At 44.8% G+C, this 20,067-nt stretch overlaps 1 protein-coding gene and 1 pseudogene across 1 annotated transcript; one reads left to right on the top strand and one right to left on the bottom strand.

The window, feature by feature from the left end:
- Positions 1-6,319: 6,319 nt before the first annotated feature.
- LOC115031524 (tripartite motif-containing protein 6) lies at positions 6,320-19,861 on the top strand. Its single transcript, XM_085841455.1, has 8 exons — positions 6,320-6,380; positions 13,454-13,923; positions 14,718-14,813; positions 15,872-16,102; positions 17,350-17,372; positions 18,428-18,528; positions 18,694-18,720; positions 18,949-19,861. Exons 2-8 carry the CDS (start codon positions 13,501-13,503, stop codon positions 19,512-19,514), a joined length of 1,467 nt encoding a protein of 488 aa, XP_085697581.1. The 5' UTR covers positions 6,320-6,380; positions 13,454-13,500; the 3' UTR covers positions 19,515-19,861.
- On the bottom strand, positions 9,829-10,273 carry LOC110298225 (large ribosomal subunit protein uL15 pseudogene; annotated as a pseudogene).
- Positions 19,862-20,067: the final 206 nt, after the last annotated feature.

Genomic DNA, 20,067 nt, shown 5'->3' with positions numbered 1-20,067 from the left:
GATCCCCAGTACCTGCGTTAGAAAGCAAAGTATGTGTGGGCAGTGTGTCCTTGTAACTCTAAATCTGGGGAGGTGGACACAGGATACCAGAGATTCACTGGGCAGCCAATCTAACCAGCTTATGTTCAGGGAGGAACACTCTATCAAAAATTAAAGTAGAGATCGCCACACCTTTAATCTCAGCACTCAGGAGGCAGAGGCAGGTGGATCTCTAAATTCAAGGCCAGCCTGGTCTACAGACTCAGTTCCAGGATAGTAAGGGCTACAGAGAAACCTTGTCTGGAAAACAACAAAAACAGCAATGATAATGAAAAGGGATTGAAAATGATAGTGAAAAGATCCTGGCAGAATGTAAAAGGTCACAGAAGCCCTGAAACTGGCAAGATAGAAGTCACTGTTAGCAGAACTATCTTCACTGATTTAGGAAAATAGAGGTGCACAATGCTCTGGCCACTCCTTCAACCTGTGTGTCTGCCAATGTTTTGACCGTTCCTTGAACCATGTGTGTGCCCACTGATGAAGCCCACTGCCAGGTGTTTGTGATATTGGTTGCTGAGAAAGAGTCAGAAAATCTCCCCAGCAACCACAGCCCGGCCAATCCTGAGTTGCTACACCTGCACCAGACTCTTTCCTTGTACCCCTCCCATACCCATTTCTTGAGAATAGACATTGTTTAGATCTGGAAATCCCCTACTCCCCCACTTCTCATTTCTCCCCTGAGGGCCTATAAAAACCGGGACCTCTTTCCTCTCAAGGTCGACTCCTCTACCCCTGCGTGGGATATGAGTCATCCCCAGAGCTCTGGCTTTCCCCGAATAAAGCCTCATGTGGTTTGCAACAAGCTCAGTCTATCGTGAGTTCTTGGGTGTCCGCTATTGTCCTGAGGCCTGAGCGAGGGGCTCCTTTCGGAGTCTTTCAATACCAAATATTAACCTCTGGCATTCACAAACATACACAAATATTAATACAAAATAAATAATTCTAAGAATATAAAAAGTTGAGATTGTAACATAACATTTCACATCATACATAGAAAGGCAGTTCAAACACAGACTTGTACACATGTGTGTTGTACTTGAAAGTTTAGATAGCAAGTTATTCATTTATTTTTAATACTCTTATTACACATATACTCGTATGTGTTCAGAGGCAATGCGTGTGTGTATGCATGCATGTGTGTAGGTCAGAGGACAATTTCAGCTATCATTCCAATGCCATTCATCTTTTTTTTTTTAAAGGTCCATTCATCCATTATATTCAAGTACACTGTAGCTGTCCTTAGACACACCAGAAAAGGGTGTGAGCCACACCATGTGGTCGCTGGAATTTGAACTCAGGACCTTCAGAAGAGCAGCCGGTGCTCTCAACCGCTGAGCCATCTCTTCAGCCCCATCTTATTTTTAAATATTTTAATTTTCTATGTATGGAAAAAAATGTTATGTCACAATTTCTTTCTTTCTTTCTTCTTTCTTTCTTTCTTTTTTTTTTTTTTTTAAGATTTATTTATTTATTATATGTAAGTACACTGTAGCTGTCTTCAGACACTCCAGAAGAGGGAGCCAGATCTCGTTACGGATGGTTGTGAGCCACCATGTGGTTGCTGGGATTTGAACTCCGGACCTTCGGAAGAACAGTCGGGTGCTCTTACCCACTGAGCCATCTCACCAGCCCCTCTTTCTTTCTTTCTTTCTTTCTTTCTTTCTTTCTTTCTTTCTTTCTTTCTTTCTTTCTTTCTTTTTTTTTTCTCTGTGTAGCCCTGGCTGTCCTGGCACTCACTTTGTAGACCAGGCTGGCCTCGAACTCAGAAATCCGCCTGCCTCTGCCTCCCGAGTGCTGGGACTAAAGGCGTGCGCCACCACGCCTGGCTATGTCACAATTTCTTATATTCTTAGAATTATTTATTTTGTATCATTGGTCTGTACAGTAATCTAGACTGGCTAGCCAGCAAGCCCTAAGAAACCTCCTGTCTCCAACTACCCAGCACTGGAATTACAATTGTCCACCACCGTTGAGCAGTGGTAGAGCACACCTTTAATCCCAGCACTTGGGAGGCAGAGGCAGGCGGATTTCTGAGTTCGAGGCCAGCCTGGTCTATAAAGTGAGTTCCAGGACAGCCAGGGCTATACAGAGAAACCCTGTCTTGAACAACAAAAACAAAAAAACAACAAAACAAAACAAGAATACAATGTGATAAATGGATGAATGTTAAAGCTGTAAGAGCTTTTCTTCTTTAAGGGAGAGATGGTGTCAGGGTTACTGCTCCTCCAGAGGACCAAGATCAATTTCCATTACCCACATCATATAGTTCACAAATGCCTATATCTCCAGCCCCAGGAAATCTGATGCTGCCTGCTGGCTTCCTCAGGTCCTCTGCACACACATATATTCTCTCTATGTGTATCTGTGTCTGTCTGTCTGTCTGTCTGTCTGTCTGTGTTTCTGTCTCTTTCTCACTAAATAGTTTTTAATTTTCTTTTCTTTCTTTTCTATGTGTTGATGTTATATCTGTGTGAGGGTGTCAGATCTCCTGGAACTGGACTTATGGAGAGCCATGGACTGCCATGTGGGTGTTGGGAATTGAACTCCTCCGAAAAAGCAGCCAGTGCTTTCAACCGCTGAGCCATCTCTCTAACTTCTAAATAAAGTATTTTTAAAAGATCTTATCTTCCCATCATCTTGGGGATATTGATGTTAAAGGCAGATACTTTGTGCCCTAGAAGAAAAGCACTCCATCTAAGAATGAAAATAAAACAACAACAAAACAAATCTAACTCTGAGACCATCTTATTCACTCCATCCTGGATAATGAATAAGCAATGAAACTAGCTCCTTGCAGGAAAAGCTCCAGGAAGCTTTGGAACGGTTGAATATAGAACAGAAAATGGTCAAAAGGATGAAAGTTGGTACCATAAAGATCTTCTGAAAGGCAAAATTTGGTTCCAGAAAAATAGTTTTATTTCTTTATCTGTCTATTTGTTTTCTGAGATAGGACCTCATTCTGAAAGCCCATGCTGTCTCAAATTCCCAGCAGTCCTCCTGACTCAATCACCCAAGTGCTGGCATCACAGGCATATGTCAACACGTGTGGATCCTTGGAGTAGCTTCAATGAAGTAGCCTAGAAGCCAGTTCTGTCTGATACCAGCATATAAGCTTCTTAATTAACTATGTAGCTGTAACAGTATAGATGTAATAGTTTCTTTTTTAAAAAATGTTTTATTTATATGAGTACTCTGTAGCTGTCTTCAGACATACAAGAAGAGTGCATCAGATCCCATTACAGATGGTTAGGAGCCACCATGTGGTTTCTGCGAATTGAACTCAGGACATCTCTGGAAGACCAATCAGTGCTCTTAACCTCTGAGCCATCTCTCCAGCCACCCCCCCTCCCCATCCCACAGCTGATGTAATGGTTTCCTGACCAGCAGGCTGATCTGCAAACACACTTGGAGTAGCCTGCTTTATTAATCCATCCCCTGTTCCTGTTTTCTTTAGGGACAACTAAATGAATTGGAGAGGTTCTAGAATACTTCTCTAGCCTCTGCTCTGCAGTGAACTAAAGAGGGAAGTAGGAGACAGAGATCTGGGGACACATGGTACAAAACAAGGTGAAAGGCAGGCAGAGCTCATGTTCTTCAATAGGGCAAAGTCATATTCTCCAAGGAGAAGGGGACTCCTGGCCCTGTGGAGACTGAAGAGCGTTTGAGTGCAAAGGGAATAAGGAAAGGGGCCGCCTTCAGTTCACACCGCAGGTCTTGGAATAGGTCATTTACCTCCCTGTAGGTTATAAGCCTATAAGGGATAAAGTTCACTCACTCCATAGCACAAGGGAGCAGGGCTTTAAAAATCTTCTCTGCAGGGTCATGAGTTGACTTCTGCCCTAGTCTGAATCATCCAGCTACTCGTGCTATTGTGCTAAATAGGTTTCAGTGAGTTCTAGACTTCTCAACCTCCTCTACCTCTACAGCAGCTACCTCTGTTTAGTCTTACTCAGACTTCCTGGCTGGCTCAATTCTTCAAGGCTAAGAGTTGTATGCATGACCCAGGAGCAAAGCCCCATGATTTCCTTCAAGGATAATGGAACAGAAGAGAAAGAACGCTACAATTCAACAGGCATGGTGGCTTATTCCTTTAATCCGAGCAATCAGGAATACAGAGGCAGGCAGATCTCTGAGTTCAAGGCCAGCCTGGTCTACAAAGGCATTCTAGGGCAGCCAGGGCACTTATACAGATAAGCCTTGTCCAAACAAACAAACCAAACAAAGAAAGTTACAATTCTGAGAACTGATTTGGAATTTAAAGAGACAATCCAGAGAACCCCCAACCATGATACCAGCAGGCAAACTCAGGCTCCATAGCAATTTTGTGTAACAGAACAACCAAGTCTGGAGTAATCAAAGGAGTGTAAAGAACACAGAAATCGCCGGGCGTGGTGGCGCACTCCGGAGGCAGAGGCAGGCGGATTTCTGAGTTCAAGGCCAGCCTGGTCTACAAAGTGAGTTCCAGGACAGCCAGGCTATACAGAGAAACCCTGTCTCGAAAAACCAAAAAAAAAAAAAAAACACAGAAATCTTGAAGAACCACACATTTGGAGATCCTTTCATTCTACATTCCCCTGTCTTTGAGATCTTACCAAATTCTTCCTCCATATGATGATGCCACCTATTTGTGTTGTCCATAAATCTCTTTTAGGAGCTAATCCCATTGGCAGAGTGTTTGCCCAGACAAACAAAGCCTGGGTTCAATGCTCAACACTGGATCAGCTGGGGCAAGGTGATGCACGCTTGCAATACCACTACTACAGAAGCAGAATCTGGACCATTCTCAGCTACACAGCAAGTTTGAAACCAGCCTGGGAGAAATATGTATGTCACATCACCCTGTCTCAAAACCAAATAAACATTACCCATGGATGTTAGACATTCAGCGTCCCATCTTCTCTGTTCTGTTTTTCTGTGATTCTTAAGAATGCTTGTGGGCTGGTGAGATGGCTTAGTGGGTAAGAGCACCCGACTGCTCTTCCAAAAGTTCCGGAGTTCAAATCCCAGCAACCACATGGTGGCTCACAACCATCCGTAACGAGGTCTGACTCCCTCTTCTGGAGTGTCTGAAGACAGCTACAGTGTACTTACATATAATCAATAAATAAATCTTTAAAAAAAAAAAAAAGAAAAGAATGCTTGCACCAGCCAGGCGTGGTGGCACACACCTTTAGTCCCAGCACTTGGGAGGCAGAGGCAGGCGGATTTCTGAGTTTGAGGCCAGCCTGGTCTACAAAGTGAGTTCCAGGACAGCCAGGGCTACACAGAAACCCTGTCTTGAAAAACCAAAAAAAAAAAAAAAAAAAAAAGCAATGCTTGCACCATGTTTTCCCATCCTCACTTCAAACATCTATTCCTGACTTGACTTTTCATTTTGTGTTTTAAGTTTTTCGAGGCAGAAACACTCTGTAGCCCAGGCTGGTTTAAACCAGCAGTAATCCTCCTGCCTCAGTCTCCTAATGCTGAATTACAATTGTGAGTCAGCCCAGTTCACAGACTTTTGCAGGTATGGCAAACATTCCACTGCTGAGCCACTTCCTACCCCACCCCCAGCTCCTCCCCAAAGTCTTTCCCCCTCCCCCCATCTTCTGAGATCAGATGGGTTGTCAGTCTCCCAAACCAGGAAGTTTGGCATTCTTTTCTTTTCACAGTAGCCCTGCCTTTAATAACTTACAGTCTAGGGGTTAGAGAGGTGGCTCAGCGGTTAAGAGCACCGACTGCTTTTCCTGAGTAGCTCAGTTCAATTCCCAGCAATCACATGGTGGCTCACAAACATCTGTAATAGGAATTCGATGCCCTTTTCTGATGTGTCTGAAGACAGCAACAGTGTACTTATATACATAAAATAAATAAATAAATCTTAAAAACCCAAAAAACCCAAACCCTTACAGTCCAGTTCAGTTTGCATATGTAAATTATAAGTACTTCAGTATAAAGGTAGTCTTTTGGTTCCGTGCGTTAAAATTAGAGATACACACAGGTAACTTGAAGTTGGCAGATTTTTGTGATCCATCAAATGCAGTCACCATTTAATTGTATGGCTAGACCTTTTATTCTTTAGACATGTCAATATATTGATAGTGAGAACAGGTGTATTAAACACTTGCATACGGTAGAAAGCCTAAGTCTCTAATGATTGTGTTCTTAAAGACCTTTCCATAGACTTGTCTAGGGCATCTTCGCATTTCTGTCCCGGGGTTTGGTCCCAGCCAGCACAGGGGGCAGCCCCGCCTCCTCCGGCAGCCCCGCCCCTTTTTCCTGGAGTCAGGCTTTAGTACTGGAAGGAGCCATCTCCTTGGCTGCAAGTCCTCGGCACTGATCCAGGCACGAATTCCAGATTGGTGAGCAAACCCATTTTCTGACCAGTCGTTGCTGTCCCACTGGTGTGTAGAGTCTGTGCTGCCTTACTATTTGTGTTGGGGCTCACGCGTGGAAGAAGAGTGCGGGACTGCCTCTTTGAGTTTCCTTGAGTTTGGGAAGCATTGGAGAGGCATGTTCGCGGCTAGGAATAGGCAGTATTCCAATAGCACTAAGCGGGAAACGGGCGTTGAACCTGGATTTTGGAGGCAAAGGCACACTGCTCTGGGAGTTTCCCGTTCGGAGTCCCGAGTGGATTCAGAGGTCAACATCTCCTCCCCCAGCTCCAGGAAGTAGGTTTATTCCCCCCACCCCTCTCCCAAGCCGGCCCGGCTTCTTCCCGGAAGAGTTGGGAGATGAGCTACTCTACCTGCCCCGACCCGGTCTACACCGGCTGCAACCAGTCGGAGCTAGGAGCCCTGGGGCCTCTCCAGAGGAAGCCGAGGCAAGCTGGGCGGAGTTAGGAACAGACCCCAGCCAGGATTTCTGGCCCTCGGAATTAAAGGCTTCCGGACGTGCTCTGGAGAAGTTTGCCTACCGGTTACTCTTCATCTGCGGACCTTCTCTGGGGGTGCCTACCGCCCCGTTACTCTCCTGAGTCACTTCTGACGGAGGCAGGCCGAGACAGTGAGGTGATTTATTGTGAATGACTTGGCTGAGATAGGGAGCATTGAATTTATGTATTCTAAAAGTATGTATGTAAAATCAAATTTTTTTTCAGATGTATCCTTCTATAGCCCAAGCTACCCTATAGCTAACCATCTTCTTGATTCCAACCCTCTTTAGTGTTACGATTACAGGCCTGAGCTACCGACACAGCAAAGGGACATTTATTTTATCAGTCATTTGAGACAAATAGGTGTTACAGCTATATTGCATGTGTTTCAATACAGGACCTGAAAATTGGATGCTGTATGCCCAGAGCCTGTTTATTTAGCCTCTGAGCTTTAACATTTTTTAAAAAGGATTTATTTATTATTATACATAAGTACAATGTAGCTGTCTTCAGACACACCAGAAGAGGGCATCAGATCTCATTACGGGTGGTTGTGAGCCAACATGTGGTTGCTGGGGTTTGAACTCAGGACCTTCGGAAGAGCAGTCAGTGCTCTTAGCCACTGAGCCATCTCGCCAGCCCTTTAACATTTTTTTTTTAATATGTAGCGTGGACAGAGCAATACAATGGGTGGATTCTAGAGTTTTGGTGAAAGTTTACTGGGGCAGAGGTCGAAAAACACAGCAAACCACCGGGCATGGCAAATTCTCAAACAAGGTTATTATGGACAGACTCTATGCCTAACTTTTAAAAAATGCATTATCAAGCCAGTTTTGGAAATAATGTGCTAAGAAGTTGGGGTGTGTGGCTCAGTTAGTACGGTGCTTGTACAAAGTCCTGGATTGGATCCTCAGCATCAAAGAAAGGTAGAAGAGCTGGGGTGATGCTCTAGGGTTCCTGGGGAGTGGATGGTGTGGGGTGGGACAAGGTGTAAAATACCAGTACTTGTGGTGTGGAGGCAGGGGAGTCCAAAGTTCAAGGTCACCCTCAGCTACATAGTGAGTTGCTGGGCTGCTTATGAACATGTCTCAGAACAAAAACACGTAAAGGGGTAATAATAAAAGTGTTAAATTTGCTTTATGGTATGTTTTTAAAAAAGGATATGACCTCTACTTGTTATGTCTACACAAATTAAAATATAAAGGTTTTAACATTAGGAATTACAAGTGAGATACCACAAGTTTAATAATTGCACAAAAGTTATAATCCACCCTTTAAAAACATAATAGATTATTTAACACTGACTAGAAGAAGATAAAAATATAGAGAGAGTAGTGTTTTAGGAAGTTCTGAGCCGGGCAGTGGTGGCACACACCTTAAGTCCCAGCACTTGGGAGGCAGAGGCAGGCGGATTTCTGAGTTTGAGGTCAGCCTGGTCTACAGAGAGTTCCAGGACAGCCAGGGCTATACAGAGAAACCCTGTCTCGAAAAACCGAAAAAAAAAAAAAAAAAAAGGAATTTCTGGTGTTAACAATCTTTTAAATGTGTAATGAATGATTCTTTGAAAGTAAACTCAGAAATGCTTAAAACTAATTATATTCAAGTTTTATGTTCACTGAGTGCTATTAGATAAATTCCAGATAATAGATCAAGTTGGAATATAATCCTGGATAAAGATAAAAGGAAACATTAGCCAGGAATGCTTGCCGAGCAGAAGTAGACGCAGATGGTTGTCTGTGAGTTCGAGGCCAGCCTAGTCTATAACAAGTTTTTCTTCTTCCCCTTCCCTCTCCTCTTCTGAGTCTCCACCCAGCCTTGCCCATGGTGGTTCCTGGGTATTACTGATTTTTATCCTGAAGGCCATTCTGGAACCTACACGAGCTTCTATTCTGACAGGTACTTCAGATCTGAGGATCAGTCTGTATTTTGGCCTTCCTTTCGCCTTTCCAGATTTTTCCTGCCCTAAATTGTATCTACCTGGCAAAGGTCAGAGCTAAAGCACCCTGACTGCCCTGCAAATCTTTTTCATTTCTGAGGCCCTTCACAGAGTTCCAGTTCAGGCCAGTGACTTTGTTCTGCCTCTAGTGTAGCTCTCTGATCTTTTAAAAATGTGTTGGTTTGGTTCTTTTTTTGTTTGTTTGTTTGTTTTGTTTTGTGTGTGTGTGTGTGTGTGTGAGTGAGTGAGTGAGATTGCGTGAGTATCCATGTGCCATGTACATGCAGGAGCTCTTGTGTGTGATTACGTGAGTGCCACATGCATGCAGGAGCTCACGGAGGCCAGCCGAGGGCATTCAGTTCACTGGAACCCCAGTTACACACAGTTGTGAGCTGCCATGTGGGTGCTTAGAGCCAAACCCAGGTCCTCTTACCGCTGAGCCTTCTCTCCAGCCCCTGTTCTTCTGGTTTAACTGGACTTCCCAGCCCTGGAGTCTTTCTCTTTTATTTGATACTAATTTGATCTTCTCCTCCAGAGCCGTCAGACTATCCTAGTCTTAAATAGAAGAAACACCAATTCCTTTGTTTGCATACAAGAAGTGTTATCTAACGTGTCCTATCAGAATAAGAAGTGATAAAGATTCTGATGAAGTAGAAAATGGAGCCACTGTGTAATTTTAAGTTTTCAGTTAGCTCTGTTACATAGTAAAAAGTAGGGGACGTGTTCACTTACATCTGTAATTCCAGCATATGGGAGGCAAGAGCAAGAAAATCAAGTTAATGTCTAGGGTGGTCAGGGCTCTCTATGGTGGAATTCTGTCTTAGGAAAACCAAACAAACAAAAAAGATAAAATGGGTAGGTATATTTTTAATTTGTTTTATTGAATCCAATACATGAAACAAATTAAGACACGAATCAATTAAAATTTACAAAATATTTTCTTCCCTTTTTTTGGGGGGGGGTAGTGGTGTTAGCATTTAATTAACCTCCAGTGTGGCTTTTAAGCCACCAAAACACAGGCACCTCCAACACCCTTAATCAGCTCTTCACCCTTCAGCTCTTCTGCTGAAGAATTTGGCCTTCACGATGACAGGTTGCTTAGGGAGCTTTCCCTTGCCCAGAACTTTGTGGTCGCCTGATCTAACATCAATGATGGGAGCAGCTCCAGTCTTGTTTTTTGCTTCATTGACCCGCGACTGGTCGCTGACCAAGTCCAGCTTATCCAGGTTGACAGTTAAGCTCTGGTTCCTCTTCAAGTGGTAATGCCTCATACCAACTTTTCCAAAGTAGTAACCTGGATGATATTTGTCAAAGTTGATCCTGTGGTGATGCATGCCTCCAGCATTCCCGCGGCCGCCTGGGTGCTTGCGGTGCTTACCGATGTGGCCATGACCGTGGCTCAGGTGGTCCCAGAGTTTCTGGGTCTTCCTCAGTGTGGATGACATGGTGGTGGCAGAAAGGAAAGAGCCAAAATATTTTTTCCTACAAAACTTTAAAACTTGAATATGCATTTCTGACAAGGCATACCCAGGTCTCCATAGTCATGAATAGTTGCTGCACTTGACAGTACAATTGGAAGACCAGGCACCAAATCATCTTTTTTGTTGTTGTTGTTGTTGTTGTTTTTGTTTTTGTTTTTTCCGAGACAGGGATTCTCTGTGTAGCCCTGGCTGTCCTGGAACTCACTTTGTAGACCAGGCTGGTCTCGAACTCAGAAATCAGCCTGCCTCTGCCTCCCGAGTGCTGGGAGTTAAGGCATGCGACGCCACGCCCGGCTTCTCTCTCTCTCTCTCTCTCTCTCTCTCTCTCTCTCTCCCTCCCTCCCTCCCTCCCTCCCTCCCTCCCTCCCTCCCTCCCTCTCTCTGTAGCCCTGGCTGTCCTGGAACTCACTCTGTAGACCAGGCTGGCCTCGAACTCAGAAATCTGCCTGCCTCTGCCTCCCAAGTGCTGGGAGTTAAGGCATGTGACGCCACGCCCGGCTTCTCTCTCTCTCTCTCTCTCTCTCTCTCTCTCTCTCTCTCTCTCTCTCACATTCTCTCTCTCTCCCTCCCTCCCTCCCTCCCTCCCTCCCTCCCTCCCTTCCTCCCTCCCTCCCTCCCTCTCTCTGTAGCCCTGGCTGTCCTGGAACTCACTCTGTAGACCAGGCTGGCCTCGAACTGAGAAATCTGCCTGCCTCTGCCTCCCAAGTGCTGGGATTAGTAAAGGCGTGCGCCACCACCCGGCAAAGATTTATTTATTTTATTTCTATGAATGCACTGTAGCTGTCTTCAAATACACCAGAAGAGGGCATCAGATCTCATTACAGATGGTTGTAAGCTACCATGTAAACTCTGGGAATTGAACTCAGGACCTCTGGAAGAGCAGTCAGTGCTCTTAACTGCTCAGCCATCTCTCCAGCCCAAATCATTTTTCTCATGAGATTGTTCCCCATCCACTCCCTGTCAGTATTATTTTTATTATCATTGTTTTTTTATCAGCATTATGCAATTATAATTAATATATATTAAGTTAGAAACCATAACTGTACAAATTTATTTATTTGTTTGTTTGTTTGTTTATAGTGTATTTGTTTATTTTCTGACAGCATCTCACTGTATCCTTAGCTGTCTCAGGACTCTAGACCAGACTGGTCTGGAACTCACAAAGCTCCACCCGCTCCTGCCTCCTGAGTGCTGAGATTTCTTTAGTTTTTTGGTTTTCATGTGTGTGTGTGTGTGTGTGTGTGTGTGTGTGTGTGTGTGTGTGGTCTTGTTGTAGAGCTGATGCAGAACTCCCTACTTTGCCCACTCTAGGTTTTAACTACTAACAGGCCTCCTGCCTCAGCCTCCTGAATGCTGGGGTTTCAGGCACAAGCCTACCTTGGCATACCTAGCTGTGTAACAAGCCACAAAGCCCCAAGGCTCCTAGACATTTCCTTTACACTCCCACCATCTTTGTTCTGGTGGGCAATTCATCCCCACTGGAACCCTAGGGCTTCACTGATGCAAATGCTCTTCCACTTACCTGCAGTTCCATTTAATTGGCCTATTGGCCTAAAGTCAACATCCTGTATTTTAAGTTTGACTTGAAGGTTTCATGTTACATAGTGAATGGTAGCCTAACTTGGTATGTAAACATATTGTAGCCTACTCTTGCAGCAAAGAGCCAAGTCTCTGCCAATCAGAAGGAACTATATGAGTAGTGCTGGATGTCAGCACCAATCTGGTTGTCTCTACTGCTTCCTTCTAGTGTCTCTTTCTTTTCTCTGGATGTTAACAGCTGGCCTAGGTGGTAAGGTAGAGTCTTTGTGAGTTATTTTTTGGTCCAGATTGGTGTTGGATTTTAAGACTGCACATAAACTCCTTTTGGATTTGCAGAACTGGGTATGGGTGTGGCTGGGTAATAAAGCCCATGCTAGCAAGTGGAGGCCCCGGGATTGTGGTCACAGCATGGTGAGGAGATATACACAACTACAATTGTCTTTTTAAACTAGTTTAATGTGGATGAATGTCTGTGCACCGCTAGTGTGCCTGATTCTCTCAGAGGCCAGATGAGGGTGTCAGACAAATCCTCTGGAACTGAAGTTACAGACCATTGAGAGTAACCATGTATCCCAGTTCTCTGCAAGAACAGCCCGTGCTCTTAATCACTGAGCCATCTCTCTAACCCCTGTAGTTTTGTCTTTTGATAGTAATATACCATTGTATGGGTATACTACAATTGTTCTTTTGGCAGTTAACGTTATCATAAATTCCCTCAAGGGGTAGGGATTTCTTCAAGACACTAGTGTTTTGCAAAATATGGTTTTGCCTGAAAGGAAAGTTGAAATTCTATTGGGGACCCAGATTTGGTTCCCAGCACTCAATGCTTACAACTGAGATCCAATCCCCTCTTCTGGTCTCTATGGGCACCAGACATACACATGGGGCACAGAGAGACATTCAGGCAAAACCCCATATTATAAAATCTATTACCTGTGTCTGCTGTGGATGTTGGTTTTCCTGGAAAAAAGCTGAGCAAGACGTGAGTGAAGTGGGCTCACAGGGTGAAGGTGTCCACAAGCTTTGATAGCTGTGATCCTGGTGACCAGGCATGAGGGGATGATAGCCAGAGGTGAAAAGCTCATGAGAAGGATGAATCGTCAGCTAAAGGAGGGTTCTGGCTTTTCATTCACCCAGATCTACTGGTGTGGGTACAATCATGAACAGAATACAAAAGTCTCTGCCTTACCATTTCTTCGAGAAGATTGAGAGCATCAAAGATAAGTAGGTCATGATAAGAAAACAAAGCTAGTGGGTGCTTGGCTTCTGATAAGACAATGTGGAAGAGGTCATTGGTGTAGATGCCAGATCGGAGGGTCTCAATTGCAACAGGAGCCCCAAATCCGAAAGTCCTGGCACAGCCATGAACACTCAGGTGAGCGGAAGAAATGCCCGTCAAATGCAAGTCACACCAGGCCTCTCCAGAGTCCCCATTTATCTTTCTATCCAATAGGAGGTAAAGGTACTGATAAGCATTGTAACAAGAGGGCAAGCTGGTGTTAGATGTGAGCTGAGGTAAAGTGTTGGAGCTGGGGTGAGAGTATCCATTCTCCTAACTTAGCCTGTGCCTTTTTTGTTTTGTTTTTGTTTTTTTTTTTTACCCAGGATTCTCTAAGCAGGCTGGGAAGGTAGGAGACAAGAGAGTGGCTACAATGACTTCAACAGTCTTGGTGGACATCCGAGATGAAGTAACCTGCCCTATCTGCTTGGAGCTCCTGACAGAACCCCTGAGCATTGATTGTGGCCATAGCTTCTGCCAGGTCTGCATCACAGGACACAGTAATAATTCAGTGTTCAGCCAAGGAGGGAGGAGCAGCTGTCCTGTGTGCCGGACCTCCTATCAGCCTGGGAACCTCCGTCCTAATCGGCACCTGGCCGCCATAGTGAAGAGGCTCAGAGAGGTTGCGTTGTGCCCTGGAAAACAACTCGAGGTCATCTTTTGTGCGCTTCATGGAGAGAAACTCCAGCTCTTTTGCAAGGAGGATGGGAAGTTAATTTGCTGGCTTTGTGAGCGATCTCAGGAGCACCGTGGTCATCACACATTCCTCATGGAGGAGGTGGCCCAGGAGTACCAGGTCAGTCCCGAGTTTAACATTTTGTCATGTCCTCATCTGATTGCTTTATAGTTTGGGTTTGCTGTCTTCTTCTGGAAAAGCTGCAAGAGAGAATTTCGTTGTGTAGCCCAGGCTGGCCTCAAACTCAGAAATCTGCCTGCCTCTGCTTCCCAAGTGCTGGGATTAAAGGTGTGCATCACCACTGCCCATTTTTTGCTTTCTTCTTTTTTTTTTTGGTTTTTCGAGACAGGGTTTCTCTGTATATCCGTGGCTGTCCTGGAACTCACTTTGTAGACCAGGCCGGCCTCGACCTCAGAAATCCGCCTGCCTCAGCCTCCCTAGTGCTGGGATTAAAGGCGTGCACCACCACTCCTGGCTAAGATTTTCTTCTTTTTAAAATAAGATCCCATATACTCCAGTATGGATTCAAACTGACTGTATAACTAATGATGACCTTGAACTTCTGATCCTACTGCCTTCACTTCCAGAATTTTGTGATTACAAGTGTCCAGTATTTCTTGCATGCTAGACAACCACTCTACCAACTGAAACTATATGTGAAGCCCAGATTTCTTTGTTGAACTCAAGATTACCTGGAAGTTGGAGCCTAGAAAGTAGCTCCTTAGTACCAATATTTTCCTGCTGCCACCTTGCTTATTTGCTATACATGCTTGACCACTCCTGTGTTTGCACTCCCTGTATAGAGAAGGCAGGACTCTGCTGGAGTCAGCATCATCTCAGCCTACTTTGTTCGATGTCTAGGTATTATGACAGTTTGAGGCTGGCCCCTCTTTAACCTGGTACGTTCATTCCAGGACATGTTCCAGGAGTCTCTGAAGAAACTGAGGAGGGAGCAGCAGGAAGCCGAGAAGCTAAAAGCTCTTATCCAGGAGAAGAGGGAATCCTGGAAGGCAAGTGGGAGTCTCCTGAAAGCGATCTGGGACCACAGAGGGGACCGTGGGGCTGAGGACCAGGGTGCCCTAGTGTCTCCTCCTTCTTGGTAGACTTGCTTCCCTCGATCTGGTCCTTTTCCTTGTGCCAGGGGAATGGGGTCGGAATTTAGGTAACAAACATGTCAACGGAGTCTTCTTTTGTTGGTTTTTTGTTTATTTGTTTTGGTTGGTTGGGGTTTGGTTTGTGTTTTGTTGGGGGCTTTTTAGGCTTTTTGTTTTTCTGCTTTTTAAAAAAAAATACATGTTAGTATTTTATTTTGTTTATGGTTGTTTTTACCTACATGCATTATTATGAACCATAAGTATGCCAGGTGCATCATGAGGCCAGAAGTTCCCTCTTCTGGATTTATAGACAACGATGAACCACCATTGGTTGCTGGGAATCAAACTTGGGTCCTCTGGAAGAGCAACAAGTGCTCTTAACATCTAAGCCATCTCTCTAGGCCCTCCCAGATCTTTAAGGCAATTGTAAGAGAAAGGATGTCTTCCCAGACTTAGTGATATACACTAATTAATTCTGATATACACTTATTTAATTCTGGCACTTCAAGGCCATCCTTACTTATGAAGTGAGTTCCAAGCTAGTCAGAGTTACACAGAGAAACCCTGTCTCACAAAAAAAAAAAAAAAAAAAGGAAAAGGAAGGAAGGAAGAAGACCAATCAGTCTGATGGCCTTCTTTGTAATTGTAATTTGTAATTCTGAATCTTAATCTATTTCCAACTTGATCTCCTGGAAATGATAATTGTAAGCCAGCTATTCCTCTCAGGGCTCAAAATTAGAAGCAGACTCTGATCTTGCCTAAGAGGGTAGATGAGCTTCCTGGAGTCTAAACTCACCCAAGACTATCTAACTTTACATAGACAGCCTAAGGCTTAGGGCCTGAGAACAGTTCCTACAGGCTTGTGTCCACTCTCAGGCTGAGGGAAGCAGTATGCAGCTGTTTCCTGCTCCCTCCTCCCCAAGGGAGAACCTTTGGTCCAGCAACCAACTATCTGTTTTTCTCTGGTGCTGAAGAGTCAGGTGGAGCCTGAGAAACGCCGCATCCAGACAGAGTTTAAGCAGCTCCGAAGCATCCTGGACAGGGAGGAGCAGCGGGAACTGAAGAAACTGGAAGTGGAAGAGAAGAAGGGGCTGAGCATCATAGAAAAGGCCGAGGGTGACCTGATCCACCAGAGCCAGTCACTGAAAGACCTCATCTCAGACCTGGAGCACCGGTGCCGGGGGTCCACCGTAGAACTGCTGCAGGTATTGAGCTATGAGGAGGCCACAGGAAGTCTAAAACAGTTCAGGTGCAAATACCAGTGTTATTCCTTCCTAAACAATAGTAGCCCAGAAGTTTATCTGGAATTTCAGAGATCTGTTGTATTCAGCATTGTTCTCCAGGAGCCTCTTTGTTCTGATACAGATAAACCTTAGCTGTGAGGGACAATTCCTGGCCCCTTCCCACTAGAAGTCAACAGTATTAACCTAGACAAAGCATTCCAAAGCCCTTTAACATTGCCCTATGTCCCCAGCGCTAACCCTAGCTGAAAACTTGTGTTCACTAGGCCTCTCATGTCTCTGTTGCTGTGATGGGAATTTTCCATTTCATCACAGGAAAACATGTCAAAACCAAGTTAGAGTTGGCACTTACCAGCCTTTCTCTGCTTTTCCTCTCTTCAGTACAGTCCCCTAGTGTGCTGTAGCAATAGATACTGTCTGCTTTTGTGCACAGGCACCATCTAAGGGATGACGTTTGAGAGAACCATGTTTAAAACCTGTGACTGTCTCAAAGCCAGGTGGTGGTGGCATAGGCCTTAAATCCCAGCACACTAGAGGCAGAGACAGGTGAATCTCTTGAATTTGAGGCCAGCCTGGTCTATGGAGCGAGTTCTAGGATAGCCTGGGCTACACAGAGGAAAACCCTGTCTCGAAAAACCAAAAAATAAACTAAAACCTGTAACTGTCTCAAGGGTAAAAGTTACTCTATCATAAATGTAGGGCCAGGTGCTGCATGCTGAATTACAGGTTATACACACACACACATACATACATACATACATACATACATACATATACACACACACCCTGTGATAAGCTCAGTGGTGGAACATTTGTCTACATAAAGCCTTGGTTTCAATCCCAAGCATTGCCAAAAAGAAAAAACAAACAAAACCCACAGTTATAAAAATAAAGAAACTTACCCAAATTTGTGCATGGGTCGTTAGGAACTTTGCTCCGAGATGGAGTTGTTTGGGAGTTTTGTGTTTAGTTCTTTTGAGATGAATTCTTATTGTATAACCTAGGCTAGCCTCAAACTTACAGTCTTCTTGCCTCAACTTCCCAAGTGCTAGGATCACAGGCATGCACTATGCAGGCTGTATCTGGCTTGCTCCGAGTTCTCATCTCTACTTTGTAGTCCTTGGGCCTTTATTTGTTTGTTCCTACTCACTACATGGGATAGTAAAGGTGGAGGAAGACATGATCCTTAATCTGTCCTTTTTCCTTCCTAGGATGTGGGTGATGTTACAAAAAGGTATGTGTGAATATTAGCTAATGCCCTTGCACTTTCCAAAAGTTCTTGGCCCCTGTAGAATAATCCCGTGGGAAGGGGAAAGTCATAGCCAGGAGAGGTTTGAGACTGGTATATTGAGTTGTATGTGAATTTAGGGAATCTCAAAAATAAGGGAGCAGGCTGGCATCCATGGTAGAAGAATTGGTATGGTAAGAGAACGCTAACAGGAGACATGATTCTTTTTTACCAACTTTTCTACACGCCTTTGACCCCGGTTTTCCCATTCTTGCCTGTGTGTCTTAGAGGGAAATCACCATCAATATATTGGCTTGAGAACCATCTTTCCACATGCTGGCTGTAACTTTCTCTTCCTTCCCTGGCTCTCCTATTCTGGTCTTACTGTCCCATGGGCTCAGATTTCCTTATATGTCAGTTCCAGTAAAAACACTGACCTGAGTCACCAGGGAAATGGCTTTGGCTCTGGGATAGAACAAGGTCTCTTTAATAATCAAATCTCCAAAGTCAACTACGGAGTTGACACCTGAAGTTGCCCACAGACCCTTCAGGCCTCTTAGATAGAGGACCTGGGTTTCTGGTGGTGAAACTTAAGCCCACACCCTTGAAGCAAGCCCTTCTATAGGTATTTTAGTGTGACAGCAGGGTTCTTGATCAGTGTGGGCATCTGCAGCGCCTCCTGGTGGACATTCTGATGCAGCACTGACATTTTTAAACATTTTGTTTCTTTTCCCACCGCAGCAAGGCACTCCATAGCCATTGTTCTTCTCAGTTACCTCCTGTTCTTAGAACACAGATAGAAAAGGGAAAGCCACTGTATATTATAAAAGTTACAATAGAAAAGAAACTAAACAAAGCTGTAAAAAGTTAGCGTTTACTGAAATGTATGGAGATAGTGAGCAGCTAGTTTCTAATCCAGGTCTTCTGGTCCAGGGCAGGGCTCTTTGCAGATGCTGCCTTTCCTCGAGAAAGAATGTTGAAGTTCATCAATGGGTCTGAGTGTTGGGGAGACAGAGTAGTTAGTCAGCACCCTGAGTTCTCATAAGGTCTGTCCTCACTAGGAGTGAGTTCTGGACCCTGAGGAAGCCCCAAGCTCTCCCCACCAAGCTGAAAAGTTTGTTTCGAGCACCGGATCTGAAGAAGATGCTGAAAGTCTTTAGAGGTAAATTTGGGGTGAAGTGGATGTGAAATCACTGTAGAGGGTGTAGTAATGTAGAGAACAGTAGTGATGAATGAACACAGAGGGACCAGTGTGCTGTGCTGAGAATGATAATGTAGTCCCTGTATCAGGGATGGTGTTCTTCTACATATTTTCCTTTTCTTACAGAGCTGACAGACGTCCAAAGCTACTGGGGTGAGTAGAATCTATGGCCTCTGTGAAGTGATAACCGTGAGCCCCTTTCACATGCTTCTGCTCAGCAAACATGCATGTTCTCTCAGGTCTTAGGTGTCCACATCTCTCCTTTTCTTGCTACCTAATGCTTTTGGTCCCCCTCATAGCCATTTCCTTTGTCCCCTCCTCGCAGAATCATGGGACCCACGTGCCCATTCTTATCTGTTACTGTTGTACCTTCTCCTACAGTGGACGTGACTCTGAATCCACAGACGGCTAATTTAAATCTTGTCCTGTCAAAAAACCGGAGACAGGTGAGGTTTGTGGGTGCCCAGCTGTCCGAGCCATCCAGTCTGGAAGAACATTATGACTGTAGTGTCCTGGGCTCTCAGCACTTCTCCTCAGGAAAATACTACTGGGAAGTGGACGTGAGCAAGAAGACGGCATGGATCTTGGGTGTATGCAGTACCCCCGTGGAGCCCATGTTCTCTTTCGGCCAGTACTCCAGCAAGCAGGGCGCCTACTCCAGGTATCAACCGCAGAGTGGATACTGGGTGATTGGCTTGCAGTGTAAGCACGAGTACAGAGCCTATGAGGACTCCTCCCCATCCCTGCTCCTCTCCATGACCGTGCCACCTCGACGCATAGGGATTTTCTTAGACTGTGAGGCTGGCACGGTCTCCTTTTATAATGTCACAAACCACGGCTTGCCCATCTACACCTTCTCGAAGTATTACTTTCCTTCTGCCCTTTGTCCATATTTTAATCCCTGCAGCTGTATAGTCCCGATGACCCTGCGGCGCCCAACTTCCTGAGGTCTGCTACCCCTGCCCACAACTAAGCAGATTCCTTCAAACACGTGAATCTCCATTCTCTGTTCTCCTAGTAGGATACCTTCCATTGCTGAGAGTGAGCACCCTTAACCCATCTCATGGAAAAGCATTTAGTGTTTTGGGGTTTTTGTATTTTGCTTTTGGGTTGTTTATTTTTGTTTTTGGTTTTTTATTTTTAGAGATAGGGTTTCGGGAACTCTCTTTGTAGGTCAAACTGGCCTTAAACTCGGAGAGATCCGCTTGCCTCTCCTGAGTGCTGGGACACCAGCCCAGTTGTGTTTTGGTTTGGGTTTTTTTTTTGTTTTTTGTTTGTTTGTATTTTTGAAACAGGCTGGCCTTGAACTCTGTGATTGAGAAAGTAACTGAGAACTGATCCAGAGTCCCGATTACAAGTGGACATCACCATACCTGGCTGTGATTTTGTTTTAGTGTTGTTTGAGATAGGGTCTCCATAAATAGCCCAAACTGGCCACAGACTCAGTCCATTTGCCTCACTCCCAAATACTAATTATAAATTATAAATCTGCCTCACAGC

The sequence above is a fragment of the Mus caroli genome, unplaced genomic scaffold (assembly GCF_978045245.1).
Source record: "Mus caroli unplaced genomic scaffold, Mus_caroli_1 scaffold_8, whole genome shotgun sequence".
Lineage (NCBI taxonomy): Eukaryota > Metazoa > Chordata > Mammalia > Rodentia > Muridae > Mus > Mus caroli.
This window is presented reverse-complemented; position numbering and strand designations above follow the sequence as displayed.